The sequence below is a fragment of the Suricata suricatta genome, chromosome 13 (assembly GCF_006229205.1).
Source record: "Suricata suricatta isolate VVHF042 chromosome 13, meerkat_22Aug2017_6uvM2_HiC, whole genome shotgun sequence".
NCBI classification, from domain to species: Eukaryota; Metazoa; Chordata; class Mammalia; order Carnivora; family Herpestidae; genus Suricata; species Suricata suricatta.
In genome coordinates, this window is record NC_043712.1 from 48,648,802 (window position 1) to 48,661,627 (window position 12,826).

The 12,826-nt window shown below is 36.6% G+C and overlaps 1 protein-coding gene across 2 annotated transcripts in view; it reads right to left on the bottom strand.

The window, feature by feature from the left end:
* The window catches only part of DENND4C (DENN domain containing 4C), a 108,433-nt gene that overhangs the window by 70,892 nt on the left and 24,715 nt on the right, over positions 1-12,826 (bottom strand). For both annotated transcript variants that reach the window (XM_029919761.1, XM_029919759.1), the window contains exons 3-5: positions 11,360-11,612; positions 10,000-10,069; positions 7,847-8,016 (exon numbers count right to left, since the gene is read on the bottom strand). In XM_029919761.1, coding sequence (XP_029775621.1) covers positions 7,847-8,016; positions 10,000-10,069; positions 11,360-11,612 — 493 coding nt within the window. The remainder of the gene's footprint in view (positions 1-7,846; positions 8,017-9,999; positions 10,070-11,359; positions 11,613-12,826) is intronic.

The window sequence follows — 12,826 nt, forward strand, 5'->3', positions numbered from 1 at the left end:
TTATTACTGCTTTATACATGTTTTCAATTATTGGTTATTTAAAAAAAGCATGTCTTTTGAAAATTATATACACTCACTTCCCTTGGGATATGCTCAGGAGTGTAACTGCTGAGCCACAGAGTTTTCTTTTCTTTGCTGATAATGTAGAAGTTCTTTATATACTTTGGATACGAGACCATTGTTGAATATATACACACTGCACTATTTTCTGCCAGCCTGTGGCTGCTTTCTCATCTTCTTAATGCTATCTTTTTACAAAGATTTTTTTCTATTCCAGTGAGGTCCAAGTACTCACCTTTTATGACTAGTACTTTTTTTTCTAATGTGACATATAATGTTATATTAATTTCAGGTGTACAGTAAAGTGACTCGGCAATTCCACATATTACTCAGTTGCTCACCAAGTGTACCTTTATTCCCTTTACCTTCTTCACCCATACTCCCACCCACCCCCACTCTGGTAACCATCTGCTTGTTCTCTATAAATAAAAGACTAGTTTTTTGCTTGTCCCATTTGTTCACTTCTTCCGTTTTTTAAATTCCATATTATCAGTGAAATTATATGGTATTTGTCCTTTTTCTGACTTACTTCACTTAACATTATACTCTAGATCCATCCATGTTGTTGCGAATGGCAGGATTTTATTCTTTTTCTGACTGAACAATATTCCTTGTATGTATGATGTATGTATGCATGCATATGTATGTATATGTATGCATGTGTGGTTTAGCCACTCATCTATCAATGGACACTTGGACTGCTTCAATAATTTAGCTATTTAAATACAGCTGCAGTAAACATAGGGGTGCATACATCCCTTTGAATTAGTGTTTTCATATTCCTTAGGTTAAAAACTCAGCAGTGGGACTGATTATTGGATTGTAAAATATTTCTATTTTTAATTTTTTGAGGAACCTCTATACTGTTTTTCACAGTGGCTATACAGTGTGCATTTCCACCAACAGTGCAAGAGGGATCCTTTTTCTCCACATCCTCACCAATACTTGTTTCTTGTGTTTTTATTTTAGCCGTTCTAACAGGTGTGATATCTTGTGGTTCTGATTACATTTCTCTGATGATGAGTGACATTGGGCATCTTTTCATGCGCCTGTTGGCCATCTGTATGTCTTCTTTAGAGAAATATCTGTTAATGTCTTCTGCCTATTTTTAAATTGGATTGTTTGTGGGGTTTTTTTGCTGTCATGTAAGTTCTTTACATATTTTGGGTACTAACCCTTTATCAGATGTTATTTGCAAATATCTTCTCTCATTATGTTGTCTATTAGTTTTTTTTGGTTGTTTCCTTTGAAACAATGAAAACCAAAAAGTTTTTATTGTGGAATGTAGTCCCAGTAGCTTATATTTACTTTTGTTTCCCTTGCCTCACGAGACGTATCTAGAAAGATGCTGCTATGGCTGATGTAAGAGAAACTACTACCTATGCTCTCTTCTAGGATTTTATGGTTTCAAGTTGCACATTTGGGACCTTAAGCCATTTTGAGTTTATTTTCATGCATAGTTAAGAAAGTGACCTAGTTTCATTCTTTTGCATAAGCTTGTTCAGTTTTCCCATTGCATATTGTTGCTTCCTTTGTCAAAGAATTGACCATACAGTCGTGGGTATACTTCTGAGCTTTCTAGTCTGTTCCACTGATCTGTGTGTCTGTTTTTGCATCAGAACCATACTGTTTTGATTACTACAGCTTTGTAGTATAACATGAAATCTAGAACTGTGATTATCTCCAACTTTATTTTTCTATTTCAAGATTGCTTTGGCTATTCGGGGTCTTTTATGGTTCCATACAAATTTGAGCCTGTTTGTTCTAGTTCTATGAAAAATGTTGTTGCATTTTGATAGAAATTCCATTAAATCTGTAGATTGTTTGGGGTAGTATGAACATTTTAATAATATTTGTTCTGGGGCGCCTGGGTGGCTCAGTCTGTTAAGCATCCAACTCTTGATTTCAGCTCAGATGATGATCTCACAGTCTGTGGGATCAAATCCTGTGTCAGCACTGGGCCTGCCTGGGATTCTTTCTCTCTCGGCCCTTCCCCTGCTCACACATACATGTGTATGCACTCTCTCTCTCTCTCAAAATAAACAAACATTAAGAAAAAATGGTATTTGTGTAATATCCTTCCATTTCTTCCTGTCACCTTCAATTTCTTCAATCAATGTTTACAGTTTCCAGAGTATAGGTCTTTCACCTCCTTGGTTATGTTCATTCCTAAGAATTTTACTATTTCTGGTGCACTGGTAAATGGGATTATTTTCTTAATTTCTCTTTCTGCTGCTTCATTATTAGTGAATTATCAGTTCTAGTACTGTTTTGGTGAAGTCTCCATGTTATATATATGTAAGGTCATGCCATATGAAAATAGTAAAAGTTTTACTGCTTCCTTGGTAATGTGGATGCCTTTTATTTCTTTTTGTTGTGTGATTGCTGCAGCTAGAATTTGCAATACTATGCTGAATAAGCTGTGAGAGTGGACCTCCTTGGCCTGTTACTGACCTTAGCAGAAAAGCACTGTTTTTCCCTATTGAGGGTAATGTTTGCTGTAGGTTTTTCATATATGACCTTCATTATGGTGACGTATGTTCCTTCTAAACCTGCTTTGAAAAACAGTATGGAGGTTCCTCAAAAAACTAGTTCCTCAAAAAACTATCAATAGAACTCCCCTATGACCCAGCAACAGCACTGCTAGGGATTTACCCAAAGCATATAGAAATGCTGATGCATAGGAGCACATGCACACCAATGTTCATAGCGGCACTTTCTACAATAGCCAAATCATGGAAAGAGCCTAAATGTCCATCACCTGATGAATGGATAAAGAAGATGTGGTATATATACACAATGGAGAACTACATGGCAATGAGAAAGAATGAAATCTGGCCATTTGTAGGAAAGTGGATGGACCTCGAGGGAGTCATGCTAAGCAAAATAAGTCAGGCAGAGAAGGACAGATACCATATGTTTGCACTCATAGGTCTAATAGGAGAAACCTAACAGACGTCCATAGGGAGGGGAAGGGGGAAAGAGAGTTGGGGAGAGAGAGGGACACGAATCATGAGAGACTATTGAATACTAAAAACAAACTGAGGGCTGGAGGAGGAGAGGGAAGGGAGGTGATGGTCATGGACAGGGGCACTTGTGGGGAGAAGGACTGGGTGTTTTATGGAAACCAATTTAACAATAAACTATTATAAAAATAAATAAATAAATAAATAAATAAACCTGCTTTGAGGGTACTTTGCGCCTATTGAAATGATCATATGGTTTTCAACCTTCCTTACTGATGTGATATATCACATTAGTTGATATGCAAATACTGAATGACCCTTGCATCTCTGGAATAAATCCCACCTGATTGGGGTGAATAATTTGATTTGGTTTGCTAATATTTTGTTGAGAATTTTTACATCTATGTTCATCAGAGATATTGTCCTATAGTTTTTTTTTTCTTTCTTTCTTTCTTTTTTTTTTTTTTGGTAGTATGTGTATCTGGTTTTAGTATCGGAGTAAGGCTGGCCCCATAGAATGAATTTAGAAGTTTTCCTTCCTCTTCCTCTTCTATTTTTGGGAAAAGTTTGAGAAGAATAGATACTACCTTTTCTTTAAATGTCTAGTAGAATGTGCCTGTGAAACCATCTGGTTCTGGACTTTTGTTTGTTGTTTTTAGATTACTGATTCAATTTTACTGCTTGTAATCAGTTGGTTCAAATTTGCTGTTTCTTCCTGATTCCATTTCAGGAGGTTATATGTTTGCACAAATTTATCCATTTCTTCTAGGTTGACAAGTTTGTTGACATATAATTTTTCATAACATTCTCTTAAAATTGTATTTCTGTCAGTTATTTCTCCTATTTCTGATTTTGAGTCCTCTCTCTTTTTTTTTAATGAATCTGGCTAGAGAGTTACAATTCTGTTGATCTTTTCAAAGGACCAGCTCATTGATCTGTTCTACTGTTTTTTAGTTTCTATATCATTTACTTCTACTCTAATCTTATTATGTCATTCCTTTGAATGGTTTGGGGTTTTGTTCTTTTTCTAACCCTGTTAAGGTGTAAGGTTAGGTTGTTTGAGATTTTTCTGGCCTCTTGAGGCAGATCTGTATTGCTATTAAACTTCCCTCTTAGAACTGCTTTTGTTGCATCCCAAAGATTTTAGACTGTTGTGTTTTCATTTTTATTTGTTTCTGTGTATTTTTTAAAACTTCTTCCTTGATTCCCTGGTTGATCCATTCATTGTTTAGTAGTGGCATGTTATTTGAGCTGCAAGTATTTGTGCTCTTTCCAGTTTTTTTCTGGTGGCTGATTTCTAGTTTGATTATGTTGTGGTCAGAAGAGATGCATGGTATGACTTTGATCTTTTAGAATTTGTTGAGACTTGTTTTGTGTCCTAATATGCGATCTACTCCAGAGAATGTTCCATGCATACCTGAAAAGAATGTGTATTCTGTAGTTTTAGGATAGAATGTTCTGAATATAGCTGTTAAATCCATCTGGTCCAGTGTTTCATTCAAAGCCAGTGTTTCCTTATTGATTTTCTGTTTCAATGATCTGTCCATTGTTGTAAGTGGGGAATCAAAATACCCTACTACTTTTGTGTTACTACTGGTTAGTTGTTACTAATGCTATGTTAGTTACTACCTGTTCTATGTATTTGGGTGGTCTCATGTTGGATGCATAAATATTTACAACTGTTGTATCTTCTTGTTGGATTATCCCATTTATTATTATATAATGTCCTTCTTTGTCTCTTGTTACAGTCTTTTGCTTTAAAGTTGCTACCTCAGCTTTCTTTTGATATCTGTTTGCATGATAAATGCTTCTCCACTCCTTCACTCTCCATCTTTAGCTGTCTTTAGGTCTGAAATGACTTGTCGGTAGAATACAGATGGGTCTTATTTTTTTTCAATCCATTCTGTCACCCTAAGTCTTTTGACTGAAGCATTTAGTCCATTTACATTCAAAGTAATTATTGATATGCATGTGTTCATTGCCATTTTGTTACTTGCTTTGTGATTGTTTTTGTAGTTCTTCTCTGTTCCTTTCTTCCCTTGCTCTCTTTCACAGTTTTCTTTCTTTAGTAATACAGATGGATTCCTTTCTCTTTATGACTTGCGTATCTAGTACTGGTTTACAATTTGTGGTTACAATTAAGTCTGCATGTAACATCGTTTGCATATAGCAGTCTATATTAAGTGGATGGTCACTTAAGTTTGACCTTATTTTTTACTCCTCTCCTCACATTTTAGGAATATGGTGTCATATCTTATACCCTTTTATTTTATAAGTCCCTTCACTGATTTTTACAGACATACTTATTTTTACTGCTTTTATGCTTCCTACTTTTCTTACTCTTACTCATGGCCTTTCCTTTCTACTCAAAGAGTCCCATCTAACATTTCTTGTAGGGCTGGTTTCGTGGTCATGAACTCCTTTAACTTTTGTTTGTCTGGGAAACTCTATCTCTCCTTCTATTCTGAATGATAGACTTGCTAGTAGAGTATTCTTGGCTGCAGATTTTTCCCATTCAGCACTTTGAATATGTCATGCCATTTTTTGTGTTCTTTATCTCTGAGTTGTTTAATAGTTAATGTTATCTACTCTTTTCTCAAAGTCAGGGAGTATCTTTATGATCTTTACTTTAAATTCTCTATCAGGCCTATTGCTTACCTCAGTTTCACACAGGTCTCTTGCTGTGGTTTTGTCTTATTTTTTGGAACATATTCCTGTTTCCTCATTTTGTCTAACTCTGTGTCTATTTCTGTGAGTTAGGAAACTCACCTAAGTCTCCTGCTCTTGAAAGTAGTAAGTGGAACATGCAGTTTTAACAAGGTGCATGCTGCTCCTCATCAGGAGGAAACATGCCTCCACACCAAGACCACCCCTGGTGATCTGCAAAGCACATACTGGGGGGCAGGGTAGTGCACATAGTGCCCATAAGTTTTGCACCAGCCCTCTTCCACAAGGGATGTGCGTGCAGGCACTGCCAAGATGAGGGCCATCTAGGGGCTGATCTGCAAAAGCAGGGAGCTCAGTTCTAACAAGGTGTGTACATCCTCCACAGGATGTAACCAGCCATTGCCACCAGGACCGAGGCCCCACAAAATGCACTGTCAGGAGACTTGGTGTTGGCAAGGTCTGTGTTGCTTTTCTGGGGTAAGGGACAGGCCCGGCTAGGAAGGTAGAATGCAGTATAAGCAACTTAGATACTGAATGGTTCCCACAGGTAGCTGTGCAGTTTAGGCTGGGAGGTGGGGGGAGGGAAATGGCTCCTTTGTTCCCTGAAAAGTCCCTCAGGGGAATTAGGGAATTAGGGAATCCTCCAAGATACACTCTGAGATGGGTAATTAACTCACCCTCCCCTACACCCCAGGCATTCTGCAAACTGCTGCTTCCATGCTGTATCTCTGCAGGCTGCTTGTGGTGCTGTCTCTTTAAGGGTGGAGACTCAATTTCCAATCACTCTCCCTGCTACCTTAAAACCTAAAACCAGGCCTGCTGATTTCTGAAGTTCCAGGCTTTCAAAAGGTCCCAATGTGGTTGTAAGAACTCATGAAATTCAGCTCCTCTGGTTTTGAAAGCCAAATATCACAAGGATTTGTATTACCCACACAGGCTTCCAGGTGTGATGTCCTTCCCTCCCACAGACAGTCCTATAGGTCCCTTTAGCTCCCAACCACTTCTCCACCCTTCCTACCCTCTTCCATGTGGTCTCTTCTCTACATTTAGTTGTAGGGTTTATTCTGCCAGGCTGTTTTCTGGGTTATTTACATTGATAAAAATGTCACCGAGGTTGTATCCATGGATGGGACAAGGTGAGCTCAGGTTCCTCTACCCTGCCATCTTCTCTGAAGTCTGGCTAGTACTTTCTAGATGCTGTTTGCTTACTCACTCTATTTTATTATTTGTCTTCTGATCCTCAGTGACAACTGAGTGACAATCCTGATCCTCAGGATATTCATTAAATATCCACTAGTCTTTCTGATTCCATCCTCTACATTTTTTAATTCTTTTATGTTTTTCTGTGCCACATTTGAGGTAACCTATCTTGCTCTTCATTAATCTTCCCTTTATGTATGTTTTACCTACTGTTCAAACCATTTGCTGAATCTCTAATTTTAAGGGATGTATTTTTCATTTCTAGACACCTAATTCTGTTCCCAGTCTGTCTATTCATTTCACAAAATAATACTGTTCATCCCTGATTCATCTGAATCATTCCAATTATATATTCAACTTATATCTTTCATACTATCATTTTATCATTTCAATATCTTCAGGGTCTAATCCAGCTTTGTACTGTGTCTTGTTGCTTCTTCCTATGGAATTTATATCTTTTTTTTTAACTCACTCTTGTAATTTTTTTAAATTTATTTTTGAGACAGAGAGAAACAGAGCATGAGTGGGGGAGGGGCAGAGAGACAGGGGAGACACAGAATCTGAAGCACGCTCCAGGCTATGAGCTATTCTCAACACAAAACCCAATGTGGGGCTCAAACCCACGAACCGTGAGATCATGACCTGAGCTGAAGTCAGATGCTTAACCAACTGAGCTACTCAGGTGCCCCTGGAATTTATATCTTCTTTTACTATAATCTCATCTTGAGGCTTTGAGGGTATTTCTCTAGAAAGACTTTGTATATGCTTCTGTACAAGTTCCCAGAGGTGGACTTCTCATGTTGGGCATAATGGTATAAATTTAACTCAAAATATATTGTGTCCAAATAATCCTAACATTCAAATAAACTTACATCAGATTAATCATTTTATGGGATAAAAACATGGGACAAAACAGGTTTAATAAAAGACAAAAAAAAAAAAAAAACCCCTACCTTTTCAGCAGAAGAACCTGTCAGGACAAAAGTTGAAAAAACTGGAAGTGGATATTTGGTTTGAGGATCCCAACATTCAATAGTAGCTCCCATGGGAAGGCAGAAGAGAGGTACAGATTCTGAGAGTGGAAATGACTCATAGTCATCTTCTGGATATCTAAAAATTAAACCTTTTGGAGAAAGGAGACAATAATAAATTTTTTTAAATAGTTACTTTTCCATAAATTATAATAACACATATCAACAGGATATTTTAATAGCAAACTTCATGGAAATATTTGTGTGAAATTTTAAAATAAATTTTTCTTCTGTCATATCAGAAATTTAAATAAACAAATTTACCATTTTTTAAATCATGGACTTATAGTTCATTATAACATTAAAATGTATTAAATATACAAGTTAAAACTCTATTCAACAGGATCACCAATCTCAGTATATTCTCTTCTACATACCACAACATCTTGTAGAGAGTGGTAAGGAATGTAAAGGGGAATTTACCATTTCAGTAAAAAATTCAGGGGACGGGTAAGCATTATGAAATAATGCCAAGGCAACAGAAATGATCAGAGCCCCTAAACTCATCTTGAGAGAGCAGCGGTATAAAAAACATTCAACACAAAAAGTAAACAAGACAGAAATCCTGTGGCTGAATACAAAGTATGTAAGACCAACAAAGCAGGAGCAGGGGGCACTCACACAAGCATAACAACGCTCCTTCAGAATAAAGTAGCTATAAAGCATCATTCATTATCCTCTGATGTCTCTAACAGGCAGACCACTTTCAAGTTAAACTCTTCAAAGTCAGTAGCAGGATTCCGAGTTAAAATTCAGTGTGCAAAACTCTATATTCTAAAATATGTCTTTAATCAAATGCCTGAATATTTTCACAAAGCATGTTTCTATAAGGGTTTTTTTTTAATGATATTTCCTTCCACCCCCCCACCACACAAATTTAGGAAATCACATGCAATCAATGCATTACAGCAGTATTACCAGTATCACATTTTAAAATGATACTGAAATTTATAATTTTTAGTTGCTGCCTTTATTTTTATATTAAAAATTACATGGTCTGATTGATTAGGATGAATGTCTGTAAGAAGACAATTAAGATTTTCAGATATAGATTTGCCAGACTTCCCTGAAGTAAACTTTATTCCAAAAACAGCAGCACCTGGGTGGCCCAGCTGATTAAGTCTTCCTCTTGATTTCAGATCGGGTCAGGATCTCACAAGATCAAGCCCCACTTGAGCTCTGCACTGAGCGTGGCGCCTGCTTAAGATTCTGTCTCTCTCTCTCTCCCTCTGCCCCTCTCCCTGGTTGGCACACTCTCTCTTTCTCTCTCTCAAAATAAATACACATTAAAAATAATAATTACAAAATAAACAAAAACTGTGCATGATCAAAAAGTAACTGACGCTGATGCTTTTCACAAGGAAGTATTCCAGTATCTCTTCTATTTACAACTGGAGCATACCTGTAGTTTCAGTTTTTATCCCACCATACCAGTGGGATGAAGAGGTCACACTTAAATCTTTACAGCCCTTGACACTTTACTGTGCAGTTAGAGTGTGGCGATAGATTTCTCAAACACTTCATGGCAGAAAAGTTTCTCAGGCCCTCCTCTCCTCCATATAGCTGATTCTTTGCAACAAAGGAGAAAGGAAGCAAGTCCACCTTTCATGGCAAGTAACATGTGGTTTCAAATCAGACACACAGAGATAAGAGAAGGAAATATAAGAAGTAAAGATGCAGTTTGACACCTTTCCGATTGCCAAAATATAAAAGGTCAGAGAGAGTAAGCAGTTTTCACTGAACTGTTAAGTCTATTAGTGTAGACTAATGTTCACTTCACAAATGCTTACCTGGGATGAAAATTTCTATTTAACAACATGTTTGCGGGGGAAGGTTGTAATATTAATATACCTTGTAATATGTAATGTATTTAAGAAAGCTTATGCCTTTATAGGCTAAAATTACGGATAATTCAATTTAGGAAGGGATCAATCCTTAAACTACATAAGGGAGCACACACTGTCTCCTCTAACCAAATGTTAATGTTAGGCGAGTGTGATGACCACTACACTACAGAAACTAACCAAATGTTAATGTATAATAACTACAGTAACAAATGTTTTCAATTTACTCACCAGCTTTATATGCTATTGCATTAGAAGCAGGCACAGACTTCTTATAACACAGAAATACACTGGAACCCCACTGTAAAATATAAATTATTTTATAAGAAGACAAAAGAGTGAAAATAAATTGTTGAATGTCTTCTAAATATTCTATTTATTCACTGAAGTCTATGTAAAACATGTTTATTAAACAGACATTAGACTATAGAATACAGCAAAACACTACATTCAGAACACTAAATAAAAAGGAGTAAAAAAATATTGCCACAAAAATTAAATTGATTAAAAAAAGTTTCAAAAAGTTTAGAATGGTGTATTCAGACACTCCTGAAAGAAACAGCACAAAGCTGAGTAGGTCCTGGTGTCCCAATTAGGGAAGACTGGGTAATGAAGGAACTATGAAGTCATTACCTCCAGGAACAAACTGTCTTGTCTAACAGCCATGGGTACATCAGTCATCTTTGCCTACATTACATTAAAGCTAGTAATAGTTTTATCTAAAAATATTTTTCAAAATAAATCTGACCCAGTAGTAAACTCTAGTCTTATAAAAGTAAAATCAGGGGCGCTTGAGTAGCTCAATCTGTTAAGCGTCCAACTTCAGTTCAGGTCATGATCTCACTGTTTGTGGGTTCGAGCCCACGTCAAGCTCTGTGCTGATGGCTCAAAGCCTGAAGCCTGCTTCAGATTCTGTGTCTCCCTCCCTCCCTCCCCCCCTCTCTCTGCCCCTCCCTCTCCCTCCCTTATGCTCTCTCTCTCTCTCTCTCTCTTCCTCTCTTAAAAATAAACCTTAAAACGTTTTTTAAGTATAAATTAAATGTGTGTGTTCAATTTTCTTATTCATTAGAGGCTTTTTAAAAAATAAGCATGTAAGGGGCTTCTGGCTGGCTCAATTGGTAGAGCATGCAACTCTGATCACGGGGTTATGAGTTCTCGGGGTTAAGAGTTCAAAACCCTAAATGGGTGTGCAGCCCACTTTAAAAAAAAACATGTAGTACTACAATAATTAAAATAAATAAATATACAGGGAGTCCTCTATCCAATCTCCCTAGAGTTGTCCATGAAGACACCACTCTAACACAAAAGCTAATAAAACCTCTATATTAGTGTAACATAAGCAATATTAGCACATACCAGGGATTGTTTAAATCCTTGACTTTAAGTATTTATTTTCTCAATGAAATTATTCTAGAAATCAGATAGCTAAGGATTTTAAAAATTATTATGAATCATAAAAGAGAGCTAAAAATAATAAAAACAACTATGAAAATATAAAGAGTAAATTACACACCCAATAGTAAAAAGGAGTACAAAAATTATCCTTAGGAGTTGGTGTTAACAGAACATATGAAAAAAACTTTATTCTTACCATTCCACAATTTAAGTTTTTGTCAACTTTGCAGAAAGTATGAGGAGGGGTTTCTCCTTTACTGGTTACAATAACACAGATATCAGTTACAGCCAAGGAATTCTGGGGTCGAATTAGAGGAGCCCTTCGATAAGTGATAAAGATTCTTTGTGAAGTAGTTGAACTATTGTTGACATTGGCACAGCGACCATAGGGTGTGGCTTGGATCACTTCACATCCTGGAATAAGCCTTTCTTTCCCTTCATATAAAACTCTGCATGGCAGGGAGGGGAAAAATAGATAAGTAGGTAAGTAAACATATTTCTGGCTTTCTTCTAGAAAACAAACCACCAAAAAAAATGGGGAGGGGTAAGTTCTTCTAATGTTTTTCAAAGCTTAATTATAAACCAAAAGTAAAATCACTTTTGGGAATTATAGATCTCTTAACTATTATTTTTCAAAGCTAGAATATAACTTTAAGAGCAAATAAGATCAAATAACTTGATTTTTTTATTGCTTATTACATGAAACATATGAAACAAGAAAGGGGCAATACCACAAACATCCCAAGGTTGATTCCTAAATCAAGTATTCAGATGTTTTCACAAAATTTCCTTCATAATTCTGTCAAAATTTTAACTTTAAAATCCTTTGACTAAAACCACAAAAAATTAGACATGAGCTAACAAATAAAGATATCCCATGGCCATGGATAAGAAGACGTAGTATTTGGTAAGATGTCAATATTTCCCAAAGAGATCTACAGAGTAACTATAATTCCTATCTAAGTCCTAGCTGCCTTTATGTATTGAAACTGGTAACATGAGGGGCGCCTGGGGGGCTCAGTCAGCTGAGCGTCCGACCAGCTCAAGTTATCATCTCACACCTCGTGGGTTTAAGCCCTGCATCCAGCTCAGCATCTAGAACCTGCTTCAAATTCTGTGTCTCCCTCTCTCTCTGCCCCTCCCCTACTCACACTCTCTCTCAAGAATAAATAAGCATTAAAAAAAATTTTTTTAAAGAAATTGGTAACATGATCCAAGGGACTCGGTATAGATAAAGCAAACTGGGGAAAAAAAAAAAAAACAACAAAGTTGGAGGAACTCAGACTCTTCCATTTCAAAAATTAGTACAAATCTAGTCATCAGCACAGTGTGGTGCCGCAATAAAGGTAAACATATAGACAAATGGAAAGGCAGGGGCCATGCAAAATTAAACCCATACCCTTACAGTTAACTGATTCCGACAAGAGTGCCAAGATAATTCAATAGGAAAAAAACCTGTCTTTTCAAAAAATGGTGCTGGGACAACTGGGTATCAAATGCAAAAGAAAAAGAAGTTGAATCCCTTCCTTATACTACATACAAGAAATGGATCAAACACTTAAATATGAGAACTAGATGACAAAACAGACAGAAAAACTATGGGAATAAAAATTTGTGACCTTCAGTTCGACAAAGCCTTCTTATATAGGAAAAGCACAAGTGA